At 39.5% G+C, this 18,826-nt stretch overlaps 1 protein-coding gene across 1 annotated transcript in view; it reads left to right on the forward strand.

Annotated features, from left to right (window-relative positions):
- Positions 1 to 346: 346 nt before the first annotated feature.
- The window catches only part of Cntnap5 (contactin associated protein family member 5), a 908,928-nt gene continuing 890,448 nt past the window's right edge, over positions 347 to 18,826 (forward strand). Inside the window, exon 1 of the mRNA XM_087906619.1 lies at positions 347 to 862. Within this exon, the coding sequence (XP_087762745.1) occupies positions 781 to 862 (82 nt within the window). The 5' untranslated portion in view covers positions 347 to 780. The remainder of the gene's footprint in view (positions 863 to 18,826) is intronic.

Genomic DNA, 18,826 nt, shown 5'->3' on the forward strand with positions numbered 1-18,826 from the left:
TTAGGCATCGCTTCAGCAGCTTTGTTCAAAAACCTGAATTAAATGTCAGTATCCGGACCCTCATTTGGGACCCTCAAAGGGAAGGGGTAAGTAGTTATGATTTTAGGGATGCTGGGATGCATGGGTGGAAAGGAGAGAGAGAGAGAGAGAGAGAGAGAGAGAGAGAGAGAGAGAGAGAGAGAGAGAGAGAGAGAGAGAGAAATCTTTTCTCCTTTCCTCCCCAGCAGGTAGCCTAAGTGCACCGCAGCAGAAGTCTTCTGGGGACGTGCAAGCGACCAAGGACCCGCCCAGGCCACTCTTATAGGCGAGCGCGGGGCGGGATCGGCCGGGGGCGGTGCCGCGCAGAAGGCTCCTATAAGGAGCTGTCCGCCACCCTAGTACTGAATCCAGCTGTAGACCCGGAACGAGGCGCTTCTGGCTATTGCGGGAGCTGAGCGCCAAGAGCTACCCTTGAGTTTGGATTTGAACCTTTAAGGAAAGCTATCCGGAGGAAGAAGAGGCAGGCGAGGAAGGCGAGCACGGAAAGGGACAGTTGCAGGAACTGTAAACCTCGGTCGCAGCTCACAGCTCCGAGGAAGCCCTGCCACGGTTTCGCTGGAGCGTCTGAGGAGCAGGATGGAGTAAAGAAGTGTGTCTGTTCAAGGGGGGTGGGAGGGGTCCGGTGGTGCGGAGGAGAGAAAACAGAGAGAGCGAGGAGGAGAGAAAGAAAAAGAGAGAAAAGCCACGGCTGCTGCCTGCGAATTTGGGATTAGATTGGAAGAGATCGTTCACTCGGGGAAAATGGATTCTGTACCAAGACTGACCAGCGTTTTGACTTTAGTACTCTCTGGCTTGTGGCATTTAGGATTAACAGCGACAAATTGTGAGTACTCAGAGCTGGGGGCGAGGTGAGGTGGGATATGACGCTATGAGGAATAAGTGTCCACCGTCCGATTGTATATGCTCTGGGAAAGAGCTGGGTGAAAACCCTAACCAGTGTGGTTCCACCTTTCCAACCATCCCAAAAGTTAGCAGAGCTCTCATGAGCTTGCCCTGCTGAATTGCCTGCCCTTTCGAATCTTAAAGTTCCCTTAACCTGCTGCTAGCTTCATGGTTCTTAATCTCAGACAGGGATGCACGGGCTAGGAGCAAACCTCCGGGGCAGAGATGGTCCGGAGTCACCGAGCTTGGTGACAGCAGCGGACTGCAGTTCCCATGGATTTGCAAGGTGCCCTTAACACTTCTTCGCTCACCTCCACTGAGCTCTTTCCACTGCCTTAAGCACAAGGTTTCATTTGGGGTGTTTTGTAACCAATGGGCAACTGTGTAAGGGGATTGGGAGTTTGGGCCTAAAAATTGTAGCTCAAATGTAGTCACTCTAGGAGACCAATGGCTGTCCGGTCACAGGAGGGAGAGCTTTAGAGCACATATCACCATCACAGTTCTGCTGCCGATGAAGGAATAGTGAGCATGCACTGTGTTGTACATGTTTGAACTTCACTTAATAGGCAGGTAGTCTTTACTCCCAGAGATCTGCCACCTGAACTATTTATTTAAAGAATCCAGTTTGTCAAACTTGAATAAATCACTAAAGCTACAAGAGGCTCAAGCTCCATTGCTCAGCTGCTTCTCTAGGCAGAGGAAGGGAAGTTTTTCCATCTCTGGGAACTCCTAAATGAGAAAGGATGCAATTAAGCCATCTGTGTTGTTTGCAAGGATGGCTTACCACGGTCCCTCAAGTTTCTGGATTGGTTCCCTCATCTTCTATTTCTGCACTTAACCTCAGAAATATTATACAGTTTGGAACTATTGTATTTAACTTTTATAATTTATTTTATCAATATCAGTAAAGGGGGGCGGGAAGACTTACTACCAAGAATCCCTCTGCCTTATTCCTCAATCCCTAGAGAATATTGCCCCAGAATTTCCATCCCAGAGTGAAGACAAGTAGATAAATGTTCAAAGTAAAGCCAGTGTTTCTGTGATACAAAGATTGGAAAGCTCACAATCCATAGTTGTCTCATTTTCTTAAAGTTTGTGTTGCAAGGGAGGGAAAATGAGGCTATTCTCTCTAACAAGAAGGGAGAAACTAACAAATCATTTAAGAGAACATATAGAAGTAGGCTACAGTCAGGTAGATTGACTTTTCTAGTCTGACTTCCTCCCCTTCTTTTCTCTTGTTCTCCTTTCCTTCTCCTCTTCTCCACTTCTCCTTGAATTATTCCCGTGGTGCCATATAGAAAGACCCAAAAGCCTTAGAAAGTAAGCTTCGCGACTGAGCTAGTTTCTCTACCTTCTGGAACACTAGAGGTCAGTGTTGTCCAAATGATGCCAAGGTGTGGCTCTAAGCTGTGCTTTCCCCTTAGCACAGACTGTTATCTGGACAGGAGAATACTGTGACTATCCAAAGGGTGGAAGTGAGGGATACGGATGAAATGGGTAGCGCACACGGTACAAGTGCATGACTTTGGCCTCGTCAAAGATTATTGCTCTTCTTAAAAATTCATAAAAATATCTTGGAGTCATATTTTCTGTAAATTTGCTTAACTTAATATGATCAACATATTTTAATAATGTGCATAAAATTGAATGGCATGTGTTTGATACTTTAGATTTTTATAGTAAAGGCAGTTGCAATGTCTGCTCTGAGCACTTCAAAAGAAAGTTGGTGATAATGATCTCCAGAATTTCACAAGTGACAATTGTGTCTTTCATTTTCAAGCAGCATAGCAATTGAGTGAGTGCTGGTTGCTTAATATTCTGGAGTCCGTTTTCTTAAGGAATAGCAGTGACTATTTGCTGTACTCTGAAAATTGTATCAATACAGCAAGCAATAGGATGGCAGCAAGAACTGGTTCTGAATCAATACTTATTAGTGGTCTTTAGAGACTATATGGCAAACCCCTCAAGGCAAGCATGAATATTTCCAGTTTATCTAGGCTGCTCACAATTTTTATTCTTCAAGTGTAGGTATTGGCTTTGCTAGGGATGCACAGTCTGCTTCCATTCATATACGTGCTTTGATGGGTTAGACATTTCCTTCTGAAGAGCTTCCTTTTAATTTGATTTGTGAAAATATTTTTTAAAGATTATTTTTCCTATATTTTAAGGAATATTCCATGTCATCAGTAACAAGCAATCTTGAAAACAGATTTTTTCCCCAGGATCTTCCATGGTACATAATCATAGGTAATATGTTATAGGTGTAGTGAGTCTCTTAAAAAAGTGACTTTTAATTGTATGTCTTCTTTTGTAATGACTAGCTGTTGTTGATATTGTTGTGTAGTATTAAGTATCTATTTGTATACATGTTTAATTTTCTCATACTCTGTTCTAAACATGGGCATTCATCTCCACAGGGATAAATGAGTGCTTATCCAATTACATATTCTATAAGTTTCTAATTAAACACAGTGACAAGAGAGTCAGGTTAGAAGGGGTCTAGCCATAATACAGATATTGCAAATCCGTAATGAAAATGCAATTGCCTACCAGCAATAAGACCTCTGTAAATTCCCTCATTCTTGACTTTTGGGATATTAAACAGCAAGAGTGTTTCCTTTGGGTATATTCTGAGGAAACTGGTTAATTTTGAAATCATATATATATATATATATATATATATCAGACCAATGTAAAATTTTAAAAACTGTTATATATTCAACTCCTTTGACACAGAAGCTATGGTGTGACCTGAGAGATGGATAAAATGAGACCAGAAGTCTCTACAAAGTTCTAGTTCAAGTGCTGTTTCAGCTCAGGTGTCAACTACTTAGTCAGTTTTTGTCCTTTCCATCCTGCAAGTGAAAAGCAGTAAGCAATTGAGATACATGCTTACCCCAAATTTCAGAGAAGCTAAATCTCTCACTAAGGTTATTCATCCAAGATGAGGCTAAATAAAAAGTTATAATGACAGAGAATCAGAAGAGAAGGACCACTATCAATTTAATTCTTAAAAATAAACATATTACATGATTGTTCATAACTTTAATTTGTCTGAAATGACTTAGAACAATCACTAAGTACCTTCCTGAAATTTGTTGCTGCCCATTAAGAGTCCCAGAGACGTGTTATTGTGATAAGAATTCATAACTCCCTGTTTTAGGTTTTTCTTGCATACTGAGTTTCACAAGACCTGTGAGTGTGTTGATCACGGTAGTAAAGATATATCAGACTCTGAATTGCCTGAGGGCTGTTAACAAACCAAACTGAAGAGCAAGACAAGCAAAGATTGTGCTGTTCTCCTAGGGCAGGTGAATGGCTGTGCAGGGCTTCCTTGAAGTCCATAGCTACCAGCAGTGCAGTAACCCCGTACTGCTTAGTTGGTGTAGTCTGGAAGGTTCTCCATAGTCAGTCTAGCTCATTTTGACCTTTACTGCTCAACATGAAATCTTTTTTCCTTCACATAAACCCCATACGTAAATCAGATGAACATCTTTCAATTATAAAATATAAAATATAAATTAAGAACTAGAGGAGGGATTTCACAACAAAGGAAGAGACTTAGGAGATTATTAAAGTCTATGAGAGCAATCATACTCTCCCCTGCATTAGCCTCCTAAGGAATGACCAACCATTCTATTGTACTTTTCAGTTTTTTCTGCCCATCTGCACAACTGGCTTTAGTTTTCTCTGAGTGAATCACTTCACTTTTCTGTATCCATTCATCACAAAATGATGGGCTATGATTCAGAGCATCTCTAAATCCTTTAGTTGGTGATTCATTGTCTTTCAGTTGATAACCAAGAATTGTGATGGAATATGACTTGCATGTGATAATTTTTCCCAGCAAATAATAAAATTGAAAATGGGTTTAGTTGCCTAATCAGGCAGAAGACAACAGTTTTACTAACAATTTTAAGAAACTGTGTTGCTTTAATTTTGAAACAATATTGACATCATTAATTTCTAAAGGAAATTGTTTCATTCGGTAAATCTATGCCACCTTTACCTGCTGGCATTGTAGAGGTTATTCACTCACTCCAATAAACTTGATTTGCTGAATAAAGGCTTTGATTTAGTCACTAGGACAATGTTTACTTCTAATGTGTTTTCATAATTAACTACTAATGCTACTTATTGGTCATTTTATTTGCATGTGTTTGAGATCACTGCACTTTAAAACTGGGAAGCTACTATAATCAGAATAAGAGTTTAATGTGATTGTAATTCCTACTAGTAGACAAACAGCATATATCCCTCACTTACTGCACCCACTTTACAAGGCTGCTCAGCAAGCTAGACATTAAATGATCTAGTTCATATGAATGAATTTCAGGTGCAGAGACCATGCCCCCAATATAACTAATCTAAAAAATGAGAAAAATTTGAATTTGGACCTTTAACCAATTTTAAACAGAAACATCGTTGAAATAAAATATCCCCAATGCACTTCACTAGGTAGCTTGCATAGCATCTGCAGGAATTTGGTTCTATACGATCAGCTTCATAACTTGAGCCTTGGAGAAGGGCATGAGCTAGCAGTTTTCAACACGCCCAACTCCTGAGTCATACCTGAAAAAAGGATGCCAATAGCATTCAGATCAAGGCTGGAAGCATAAGAGTAAGTACTGTGATGTTCAAAGCAAAGCAGCTTTATATCTAGGCTTGTACCCGGAGTTGAAGATTTATTTTTCTTTCATATTTTTAAGTTAAAATCTTCATAGCAGTTTCTGCAGTACCTCTATCCAGGATCTTCTGGCTTTCATGGTTTCCATAGAGAAGTCCGGTGTAAGCCTGATAGGTTTACCTTTATAAGTTACTTGACCTTGCTACAATTTGGAGATCATGTGATTAGCCTTCTTTATGCAATGCAATGAATGTTTGGCTGTAATCTGAAAAAACACATGCCCTCATTGCTACAAGAAATTTTTCCATTGCCTTGGGTTTGAAATATAGGAAGCATTTGGATTCTACTCAATGGAGTTTAAGTTCTGAATTATGGAAAAGAATTTTGTTCCATGGCAAACTCATCTCTTTACTCTTATGAAATGACTTTGAGACACCTATGCCACCTTAACTATGATAAATAAGAAAGGGTTAAGTGTCAAGTGCTGGTGTCTTGCTCATCTGCAGAACTCACAGAAGAATTCTGCTCCAAGTACTCTTTTTCTTTCTTACAGTTGAGTTTTCTATGTAGCTGCAGAAGTGAAAAATAACTAGTGAGATCTAGTACACGACCCCCAGGAACGGTAAAAAGCTTGACCGTTGGGGGAAAAGCCGTTTTTCATGTCAGTGCTAAGTGTTTCAACATAACTAAGCTTGGGTGCAATGGAAAGCTTACGGTGCACATCTTACACTTTCTGCAGCTTCCAAATGTGCTAAGGCTTGAATAAGCTCGGCAGACTGAAAGGTCAGAGCCCCCAAAGCTGGGAACACTATGGATTGCTATAGGGATAGCGGAGAAAGTAAACAACTGAGTTAGTATGGAAATTGGATCTCTCTACATTTAAAAGATAGTTTCACTGAAAGTTTTTAATTTATAAGATATAACTATTTTTTATAAGCATGAGTGTTTTGCTACCTGCATGTGTATCAACCGAATGCCTGGTGCCTGCAGAGTTCAGAAGAGGGAAGTGGAAACCCTAGAACTGGAGTTGAAGAAGTTGTGTGTCACTGTGAAGGTGCTAGGAACTAAAAGTCAAATTAGTACAGTAAGATTTTCATTTTCCCCATTTAAAATTTTATTTACGCGTGGTCATGCACATGTATATTTGTGCATGTGGATACTATAGACCAGACTGTGTTATCCTCTAGAAAGATATATATCTTCCTTGAGACAGGGTCTCTCATGGACTTGGAGGATGTCAACTAGTCTAGACAGGCGTTAGGCTGCTCCTAAGCATCCTCTGGTGCTGGAATTATATGCATGTATCTTCACATGCAGATATACTATTTTAACATAGTGTGTGTGTGTGGGAGGGTGCATGCCTGGTGACTGTGTGCACATAAAATCTGTGAATATCACAGTGTATGTGTAGGTCATAACCAAATTTGTGGAGCTGATTCTTTCCTTTCACCTCTATATGAAATTCTGTTCACCATGATTTTGTGGCATGTACTTTTATGGACTAAGCCATCTCATGAACCACATATATGGAATTTCTGTGAGTTATAAGGTTCAAATTTGGTTTTGAAGCTTTCAAAGTAAGAACTTTACTATGTAAATTTTCTCTCTAGGACCTGCCCCTCTTTTAAGGATTAATGATTCGTAGAATGCAATAGAAAGAAAAATTTTGGTAAGCAAATTATCTGAGATGATTAGAGCAGCTCAGGTGATAGCTAGTAAGACTACAGGAATGATATTTGAAAGTTAAGCTGACACAGACCTGCAAAGAGAGTAATGACCAAGAATATTCAAGGCACAGGGATGTATGAACTACTAAACACATAAAAGCACAGATTTGAAGCCAAAATGTACTCTACAGATGCTTCTGTTGTTTTTGACAAATGAAAGCAGTAGATTTTCAAAATGTGTTCATTGCTCTGAAATGAAGTTGTTTTCTGTGAATACAGATTGGCCATAATCTGAATGAAGCATATTTCACATATACATAAGACCGTTTAGCACACACTGTCTGTATCCATCACACTGATGCAATCTTCTAATCTATAAATTATATTGGTCTGTATCAGCAAAATGAGAACTAGTCACTAAGGAACGTATAATTAAACCTCAACATCATGGATTCTGTTCCTTATCAGTTGGGGGTTGATGAAGCATCCTAACCCACTTTAGAGTCTGCTCTGTGGAAGGAGAATTTCTAGAGTTGAGTACTTCAGGTTGATGTGCTATCATTAGTAACTGATCTTTAGGAATAAATCCCAATGTCTCTAGACTGTCTACTTGACTTTGTATATGTTCAGATCGGGGGGGGGGGCTGGATTATTTCTGTTTCCTAGATCAGCAGAATTGATTGTGCTTTTCTGGATAACACCAGCAATGGTGAAGACAGAAAGAAAGTGAGAGAAAACACCAACACATTTGTAGGCATATCACTTGTAACAATTTGCCCTTGAAGCAGAAATATCTCTCTGAAATGCTCTAACTGTTTAGCAGAATTCATGAGAGAACTCAGTGACTAAGATGTTTATTGTGTAAGAGTGAGGCTCTGATTGATCCCAGTACTCAGGAAGAGCTAGCTGTGGTATTAAACCTCTGTTACCACAGTGTTCCTAAGGCATCTAAGCTTCGTGCACACACCAAGATTTGTGTAATATTCTTTCCTGCACATGAACACACACGTGATGCAAAAATCACGTTCCTTTTCTCAAACATTGCATACTTCATGTGCATATATACAAATCTCAGAAATATCTCCTAAGTACACAAATACCGCATACAGATACATATATCATACGCACATCCAAAAAAAATCAGTTTGCAGAATGAGCAGTATATAATAGGTACTCTTAGGCTGCTCTGGCTGAATAAATGTTTCCTTTTCTACTTCCTTCCAAGCGCCACTTGCCTTTCCTTGATCTCCAGCCCTTCTCTTTCTGTGAAGTCGTGTAGTTTGTGCATTCCTGGTGTCTTTCCCTGAGCTCTTTGCTGTGGAGAGTGTGTACGGTGTAGGAGGAAACTTAAGTGGACTCCAACACTGCTTTGTTACACTGTGTGGGCACAATTACAGGATGTGATGCTTTCATTTAAGGTCAGCTGAAGCACAGGCTTGACACAGATCACCCACCTACAGGACTCTTGGGGATGCCCACCTAATCCCATCATACCCAACCATCTGTCTCTAAAACCTTCCTCTACCAATTGCACTAATTCCCCAAATCTGTAATTTTGGGGAACAACTTCCAGTTCCTAGAAATTAGCTGTAGAGAGTCTCGTAGGAGAGACACTGTAGTATGCTGTCTGCACAGATCTCCTGACGGTTGGAAAGACAGACTGTCCACATAGCAATACTAAGTATAAGGAAGCTGGGAAGGAAGGGTTCTGGGCTGAGGAAAGGGACTTTAGGCCCTTTCAGGGCATCAGAACTAAGCCTGCCCCCTGTCAAAGTTTGGGTTTTCTGGTCTAGTTGCACTGCATCCAGTCCTTCTGCAGTCCTCTCTTTCTCTTCCCATTTCCCCCACTCCTTTCCTTGCTCCATTCTTCATACTCTCTCCTTCTGCACTTCCTTCCCTCCGCCGCCAGCTTCATTTACCTTTTACTGAGTGACAGATTCACACACTGTGGTGTAAGCTAATGCTGTTACAGGTTTCTCACTCAAATGCCACATTTAGAGGAACAGGGTCTCAGGAGAGCAGTGAGAATTTGACCAGGGCAGCAGTCAGTGACCAGTGAAAATTTTTAGAAATTTTATCTTAAATACTCAGGCAAGTTTGTATTTATTGCTAAGTTATTTCCTTATTATGATATTTTTTCCTCAAATATTTAATTAAATAGATGAACTAAATGTATTTCTTCATGTGTTGCAGAGAACTCCAAGCACCATGGCACAGACTTGACATTTTGCTCTCTCTGTGTGTCTGTGCCTCCCAGGATTTCCAGGTTGGAGAGGTCAATGTCTGTCCCTTCATCTCAGAGCAACAGTTTGCTTCATTTCATTATCCATGATCTGTAAGCTGTTACTGATTTGTAAGCTGCACATGACAGTCAATCAATGTTAGGAGCCAGAAAAATTTAACCCTCAGGAGCAGGGAGACCCACCAGCTTGTGTAGTGAATAGAGATGGAGCTTTGAGGACGAGGACATACTATCTTCTATAGTCACCTGGGAGAGCAGATTAACTCTGTCCTCTCTGCCTGCTTTCCTCATGCTGAGCCGTGTGTGCAGCCTGGACTGGGGTCCACAAGGATAAGCTCGTTCTGACAATCAGAAATTAAGAGAAATAAGTCCCTCTCATTTTACAGTCATTAAAAATACCTAGACACAATGAGAAATGCTATGACTGCAGACTGGAGTGACGAATCACCAGAGAGCAGAGACAGCAGGAGCCAATGTGTTCGTCTTTGTGAGGGTTCCAGGCATGCACCCCACCCCAAATGTGGCACTTGGTGGGGTTCACTCTGTCCATTAATAGCGTCATAGAGTCATATGGAAATGGAATTTTGTTCTCATCACTGTCAATGTCCTAGGTTAAATGGGTAGGGACTGAACAAAGATCATATCATACCCGGAGATCACAGTGGGATTTCAGTCCATTTTCCATGATTTCAAATCTCAGATATATTATTTTCTCAGTTTACTGTTCCGCTGGGACTAACACCCAAATAGAGCTGCTATTTAAACTTGAGGGGTTGTTCATCCTCTCAGAGCTAGCTCTCCCTCACCACTGTAGGGAAATGGCTGTGGTGTCCAGACCCATAGATTCTGGCCCACTGTTATGTGAGGTAACTTATGCCAAGTTTGAAAAAAAATCCCTCCCCCCACATCTAAAGGACACCGCCCTTATATAGGACTACCAACTCATAAAAGTTGCTGGAGCTGCTGATTAAATCTCCTTACCACCGTTTCATGACCAGGACCAAACTGTCAAAACAGCATAATAACTTACATTGTCAGTGCCTACTGTCCAAGCGTGAGGGTTTTAATTCTGATTGTTAACATGCTGGGATTTATAATCACCATGGAAATAACTTCCCAGTCATGCCTATGAAGGATTACCTAGACTATGTTAATTAAGATGGGAAAACCCATCCCAAATATGTGTGACATCATCTCATGGTCTGGGTTCCAAGACACTGTTCTGCTTCCTGAATATGGAGGTCATGTACCTGTCTGCTTCACCATCACCATGTCTTCCCCATCATAATGGACTGTACCATAAAACTGTAAGCCCAAGCAAATTTGTGCTTCCTCAAATTCCTTTTATATAAATTACAAGATATATATTACAGGTATAAATTACAGCCACAAGAAAATAAATAAGAGAAGGTATCTCACGTATTTTGTGCTCATTGAAAACCCTTCTAGCTAACTGAAGAGTCTCCAGTGCCATAGGACACAACTGGTCATGGAACTCCAAGGGTGAGCATGCAAGTTCTGCCTTTTATCTAAATCCTTCACTCATAAACACGCAGCACTGTTCACAACGCCCATACCACGGAGTAAGTCAAGTGTTTATCTGCCAATGAATGCTGATTATATGGGAGGGTAAGAATTACAAACCTCTAGCCAATGTCGTCTTTGTCCTTGGCCAGGTGAAGTGAAGGACCCTGCCTGTTGGCCATAGGACATTCATTTGAGAATGATGAATGGCCCTTATAGTGCTTGCTCTCCTCATCAGCTGCATTGTTAGACCAATAAATTCTTTGCTTTAATTTCAAGGTCTCATGAGCTTATCCATTGAACCCTGGGAACAACTTCGCTTCCTGCATTTTAGTTTTCAATTTCTGCTTTGGCTCCTTGGATATGCTTCTTCAGACTTAGGGAATCTTAAAAGACATTGCTCAAAGTTTTCTCCTTGGAGCCACACCTCAATTCTTGCATAAATTTTGGAAAGGAAAGGTCTTTGATTATCCCGACTGTTAGCCACAAAGCCGTAAGAAAATATTTTGTTTTTTTAAAAAAGCATTGCATGGTAAAGGGTAATTAAATAAATACTGAAACTTATTTTTAAAGGAGAATCTTTATGCTTCCTAAAAGAAATTTTACATAGAATTTCAGCAGCTAAAAATAAATTACAAAGTGCTGCTTTGGAGAAAATGGGCGAGACTGCCCAGAATTCCATGCTTCAGCATATCCTTTCTCTTCTGATTTTTCAGGACCTGTTGTGAAGTTTTCCACTAGTTAAGAAAATTTCTTCCTAGTCTTTATTGCTTTCTGTCTGTGCTTGTGTATGTATATGAGTGTAAGCTCATGGAGGGCAGAAGACAACCTTGGTATCAGTCCTCATCCTCGCCTTCCACCTTGTATGAGACAGGTTACATACAAGACTAGCTGACCCATGTGCTTACAGGGATTCTACAGTCCCTATATGCTATCTCTCTATAAGCACTCTGTAATTAAACATGCTCTATGATATCTGGCTTTCCATGGTTTCTGGGAATTCCAAACAGATCAGCAAACTCTATCTACTTGTGCTTGCCCCTCTGTGCAATTTCCCTAGTACTATCTAATTCTCGGTTGCAAGAACTTAAGTTCATAATTATATACAAAAATAATATTATATTAAAAGTTTTAGAGAAAGAATATAGAAGTGTCATTATTCAGATAGCTATTGCCTGACTCACCGGTGTGGGGCAGGGTTACTGAGTGTCTGGTAAGGTTATTAATACGATCTCTGTCCAAAGTCATATTAACTAAGTAGGTATCATTTTCTTGTGTTATTGACACATAATAATTATATATATTTATGTGGTAAAGTATAATGTTTTAATTCACTGTATTCATTGCATTCTTATCACACCAGTGTATTCAGCATGTCGCCTCAAGCACTTACCATTTATTTTCAGTTGACTAACAGCAGCAGCGCATTCGAGCATGCTTAATTATACAGTAGGATCCTTTAGCTAGTGATAGGTTACTGTATATTTCCGATAACTAGGAGAGAAGCGCCTATTTTTATTTTTAACCCATTGGAAAACTGGTTTTCTCTTGCTGCTATTTATGTAAGTGTCATCTTATTGGCATTTACTGATCTGAAAAGATAGCAACTTGTCAAAAAAATTGCCTTCTCACCTTGTTCTCCTTAGTCTGCAGTCAAGAGCTATTTTTATGTTAAGGAATTATCTTGTAAAGGCCCTTGAATTATCCACCTGCAACCCCGGCATCCCCTTGGGACCTCCTCAAAAGAAGAGTTCTCATGTTAGCTATGATTAAATTGTCTGTGTATAGCACAGTGGATGGTGAAATAACTACTTGATAAAACTGAAGCACAGACAAATTGCATGAAACTCCTGCCAAGGCAGCAAACTCTCATCCAGGACATGTGGGGCAACCCCATTGTCTCACACCTATTTGCGTTGTAGTAATAAATGAAACTTGGACCATTAATAGTGAGAATGATGTCCTAGTACTGCCTTCTGCGGACCAATGTGAGTAGAAGAGACAAACACCAGTTAAATGCAATGGCTGCACATCTGGATTTGTCTTTCTTGATTGATTCAAATCCTTAGTGTTTGCTCTGAGAAAGATCTGTGCATTTAGATACTGATGGGCCTCACTTTGTCCTTTAGGGAACTCCAAATGCCTTATGTTATATTTTAATGGAATCTAATATTGTTTCTTATAACAATTTAATATTTCAAAAGAATTAACATTATAGATCTAATTTGTGAAGGGGTGCTATATGTGTATAGCATATGTACATTTTCATGTGTGTGTGTACACAACTGTACAGGGTTATGGATTCATGTGTGTTCAACTACATTTGGAGGACAGACATGGACATTAGGTCTCATCTTCAACAACTCTCTATTTTTAGACAGTTTTTTCAAACAAACTTTGAGTTCATTGATTTAACTAGGCTGAATGCTCAATGACCTCCAGAGATCTACCTACTTCCATATTCCAAATGTTAGGGTCACTAGGCTAATGTCAGGATTCAAACTCAAGTCCTCATGTCTGTATGGCAATCACTTTACATGATAAGCCATCTCCCCAGCATATCCACCTTATTTTTGATGGATTATTAGCTTTCTATTATGATTAACATATCTAGCAGAGTTACAATTGTAATTATTCTTTACATAAACCACTTGTTCTGGTGACTGTCAGGATTTATTATCCCCCAAAGTCAATATTGACTTTGGTGTCACCTTTGTGAATATTTACGTCTCCAGATAATGAATTGAAATGGGCATTTGAATGAAAATTAATATCCATTTATTTTCTGAAATCAAATATTTTGTGAAGAGGATAGAAGGTGTGGAGTCACGTCCCGCTGCAGCGGCTCTGCTTCAGGATTGCTCTGCAAAAATCTGCCTTGCATTCTGATTTGCTGGAGTTATTTCTATAAATTCTTTAAGGGTGTACTGTTTTCAAACCAACAGACTGAATGTGAGTTTGAATGTACTCCGCTTGGCATTTTATCACAAGAGCAGGAGGTGGGAATGTTTAAATACATGGATAGCAGATACAGCATGGGCCAATGAATACTTTGGCTCTGGGATTCATTTAGGCTAAATATTGTTTCCAGAAAACCACAGGACTACGCCAACAATGATAAAGTGACTACCGCGGCCTAACATTTCCCATAGATTATGATACAGATTTGTTTTCTCACAGGCCCTGATAACATGAATCATGGCAATATGGGTATGACTCTGTGTGTGTGTGTGTGTGTGTGTGTGTGTGTGTGTGTGTGTGTGTGTGTGAATAGTGTTCATATCTTTGCTTTGAGAAGTTAATATTTGTGGGCTCAGCAGTAAAGGCACTTTCTGCCAATCTTGGAACCTGAGTTCCATCCTTGAAGCCCATGTTGAGAAAAAAGGAAATTTCTGAAAGTTGTACTCTGACCTCCACACATATGCAGTGGCATGCGAACACACACAGACACATGCAATAACCATTTTTTTTAAGTGCTTGTATCATTTGTTTTCCCGGCTGTGGTGCCCCAATGCACATGAGCAGCAAGTTGAGGAAAGGAACACTTTTTTCCAGTATCAGCTCATCACACTACCACAAAATGTGACCAAAATCATCTCCAAGGTGCTGCAAGAATGTGATTGGGACCTCCCACCTCCTCCCACTCTGGTAAGACAGGAAACAGACAACAGACAGGAAGAATAAACAGGCAGGAAGAATGAACACACAGGAGGAATAAATAAACCTCAAAAGCACTTAAGCTTGAATCTGTCTCCTGAAGGCTCTCCAACCTTCCCAAACCACAACCAGTCACTTCTGGGAAGAATTTGTTCAAATGCATATGCCTATTTGGGATATCTTATTTATCTATCTATCTATCTATCTATCTATCTATCTATCTATCTATCTATCTATTTATTTAATGCATTTCATGTGTGAGTAAGAGAACAATAGGCATACTGTGTGCATATGGAGGTCATAAAACAAGGTTATGGAAGTTGATTCCTCCTACCTTGTTTGTGAGGCAGGGGCTCGATGGTGCTTTTGGCATTGCACTGCATACTCCATGTTACCAGTCCACGAGGCTCTGGCTGACTCTCCCATCTCCACCCCACCATCTCTAACGACACTAGGATTACAGATGTGTTCCAAAAAATTTGTCTTTCTATATGATTTACAAATTCGGAACTCAGATCATCAGGATTGAGTAACAGGTGTTTTTCTCTGGCCTGGCATTTGATATTAAAGCCATAACATTATTACATCTCTCTTTGTAGACATCTTTTAATATATCAGGCCCATTTTAATTATTTCAAAAATTTGAGTCTATGATATAGATGCTTCCTATTATTTTTGACATTATCTTTGTATGAATTCTAGGTGCAGAATTGAAATATATTATCTGAGTGAAATTCTATCACATAAAGTACTGATTCAGTAAAATGACAGAATAGATGCAGCGAATAGTCATATATTCAAGAAAATCACCTTATCTTTTGTAAACGGATATTTACACACATTCCATTTTTGTTTGTTCATTAGCAACAAAGTTTCTCTCATCTTAGCAAATCTTTTTGCAGCTGTTAATGGACTGATAGAAGACCTGGGCTTAGGAAATAGCATCGTTATTAATATAGACTGACTTCATAGACAGGGGAGTACGTAATGTGAAAATCCATTAGTACAGTTAATCCAAGAAGCATCTGAGTATTTGAAATAAAATCAATTCAAGAGGAGAATGTATAACTCTATTGATGTTTTCACCCTTGTTGAAACATTGCTTGGAGGTAAGGAGTTCTATGTTTTCCACATAAATATCAATTTTATTGGTAAATTCAATTTGACTTTTTGGGCTCCTATTGTTAAGGGTTTGGGGCTTCATGGAGAAACGAGGTAATTTCGTGCATGAACAAATGAAAATATCACAGATGTAATGACTAGTGAGAGTCTAGTTTAGCATGCCATCAAATCCACATACCAGATTACAAATGGCACCTCTGCATTATGGTAAGCAGGTGGTTTCACTCCTATAGGAAGCCAAAGCCTTTAAGAGGTTGCCTCTCATACCTGTATGGTCCCATGTCACATACAGAAGAAACTGAAACACTGTCAATTTTGTGTTCCTCTTTTCATAGAAACACACTCAGTAGGGATGGAGTTATCATTTTTAACTAAAAATGACTTTCCTATAGAAAGTGCATGGCAATGTTTATAAACATTTATTGAGTTAATTTGCGTCTTCAGTTTTCACACACTGTATTTGTAAGTTGAGCGTGTCTCCTCCCATGCTCTCACACACACTGTGTTTGTAAGCTGAGCGTATCTCCGCCCATGCTCTCTCACACACTGTGTTTGTAAGCTGAGCGTGTCTCCTCCCATGCTCTCTCACTCTCCTTTGCCCTCTTTGCCCCTGCCATCAAGCCCCTTTATCTCCCTGGACAACTTTACTTTTATTTCATGACATTTATGTTTTAGAATATTATTTTAAGATTGTTACATTCTTTTTATGCTGTGGAACATTTTTTGATGATGCAAAGATGTGCTACTTTCTTTGATGTTGCATTTGTTTAGCAGTGTGAAGCTATGTTATTTGGTCTGTATAAAACACCTGATTGGTAAAATAAAGAGCTGAATGAGCAACAGCAAGGCAGGAGAGAGGAACAGTTAGGAATTTCAGGCAGAGAGAGTAAATAGGAGGAGAAATCGGGGAAGAAAGGAAACAGGAGTGAGAAAGAGGAGGAGAGGAAGACTCCAGGGACCAGCCACCCAGCTATGCAGCAAGCCACAGAGAAAGAAGTTTTAAAAAATTATATAGAAGAGAAAGATAGAAGCTCAGAGGCAAAGGGTAGATGAAATAAGTTAAGTTAAGAAAAGCTGGCTAGAAACAAATCAACTTAACTCCTGGCTTTAATAAAAAATAATAAAACTCGGTAATTTATTTGGGAACTGCTTAGTGGGCCCCTCAAAGAGCAGAAAGAGTAAAGAGTAAAAAAAAAGGCAACAAACCAACAATATATTTATTCATATGTGACTTTATGTGTTAGGAACTACAAATGAAAAATGCCTGCTTTTCTAAGACTGATTTCATTCATTTAATGTGATTGTCTCCAGTTATATCACTTAGTTTTGCAAATGACAAAACTTTGTTCATCTTTATGATTCAGAAAAATCTACCATTCCAGCATATCACATTTTTCCCACTTCCTTTACTTTTAGATAATGAGATTGGTTACATAATTTACCTATTTTGAATAGTGCTACAATCGATATTTTTATATGAGTATCCCTGTAATAGGTTGACTTGTGAATATTCAGTTATTGTATACCTTACAGAAGCACAAACAACCCAATCAATAAATGGGCAAATGAGATGAACAGCCACTTCTCAAACAGTGACTAAACTTATGAAAATAAAATGGTTAACTTCATCAGCCATCAAAGAAATGCAAATCAAAATTGCATTGAGATTCTGTCTCACTCTACTCTGAATGGCTGTCATCAGAAACATAAATAGAAAATGTGAATAGAAGGAAGCTGTATACCATGTTAATGGGAAGTGTAAACTCCTCAAGCTGCTACAGAAGACATCGTGGAGACTTCTCAAGAAACTAAAAATCCATCTTTCATGGAACCATCTTTGGTTGTCACGTGGGGCACATGTGGCTTGTAGCTACTGAGTGTCTAGCTCAGGGAAATAGTGAAAACAAGATATCCTACAATCTAGAGGTCACCACTGTATGTGGTTATGTCACATTAAAGTCAACCTAAGCAGTGGTGGAAAAACTAGCTCACATCTATGTTAGATGAAAATCAAGGGTTGCTTCCCTCCAACATCTACCCCATGCAAAAACCCTTAAGAGCAAAAATTGAAGAAAAAATTATATTCTAATTCTTCAACTTATTGACAGCAACACCATTATCATCAATCCAGTGAATGTGGTAGCAATGATATTGATCACCTATCTGTGATTTTTGAGTAAATAAATTACATGAAAGATAGCTTTTTGTGAGCTCTAAAGATTTTTTTCTGTAATGCTAGGTGTTGGAGTTATTAATTGGAGGAGTGATGGACTTCTTATTCTCTCTTTTCCAGCTCTGGATAGAAAGGAGGCCACATAGATAATGTGACCTCTCTGTGATGGAGATTCAGAGTTTGACTATGGTCAGAACTGTGATGGCCACTGTTAAACTATTTTCAGGTTTTCTGGCTCTCTGTGACTCAGCCTTCAATATCATCCTGAAACTCTCTGGGCAGGGTGCTTTTGGCAGGAGTCCTCTCACTGCCACATGAGAACTGAAGTACACCATAAGAAAAGCATCTCCTGCCATCTGTTTATAGAATCCTCTAGCACAAGTAGGAAAACTCAGCTAAGAACATTCTGGGATAAAAGTTAAAAGTGGCAAGTTTTTAAGGTGACATAGCTATTTGTCTCAGGAAAGGCCATGTACCTGTTCCATTCAGGTGACATTTCCTACCTCATTTAGCAGCTCAAAGATCAGACAGATAAGGACCGTGCCATTGATTGCTTATCTACTCACCTTCAGTCTTCAATTTTAAAATAAATTAAATCTTAAGCACAGTCTTTAATTCATCTTTTAAATGGGAACAGAAAAGTGGCCTTTTCTCTACCAGATGTCTGCATTTGAACAAAAGGCAGGTTCAAATATCAAAGACCACAGGGTTGCACAAGGGTCTTTTATGTCAGGCAGCAAAGCATCAACAATGTGTGTTTTCACTTTCTCACACAGCATTGCAGATGCTTTGTCACTACGCTTTAGCCAACTCTTGAGTGTAGAGATATGACTTCAGAGACCGTTTCCATTACAGTTTCTCCCATTAATAAGGCAGCCTTTTCTCCAGAGTAC

The sequence above is a fragment of the Myodes glareolus genome, chromosome 5, assembly GCF_982192425.1.
Source record: "Myodes glareolus chromosome 5, mMyoGla1.1, whole genome shotgun sequence".
Lineage (NCBI taxonomy): Eukaryota > Metazoa > Chordata > Mammalia > Rodentia > Cricetidae > Myodes > Myodes glareolus.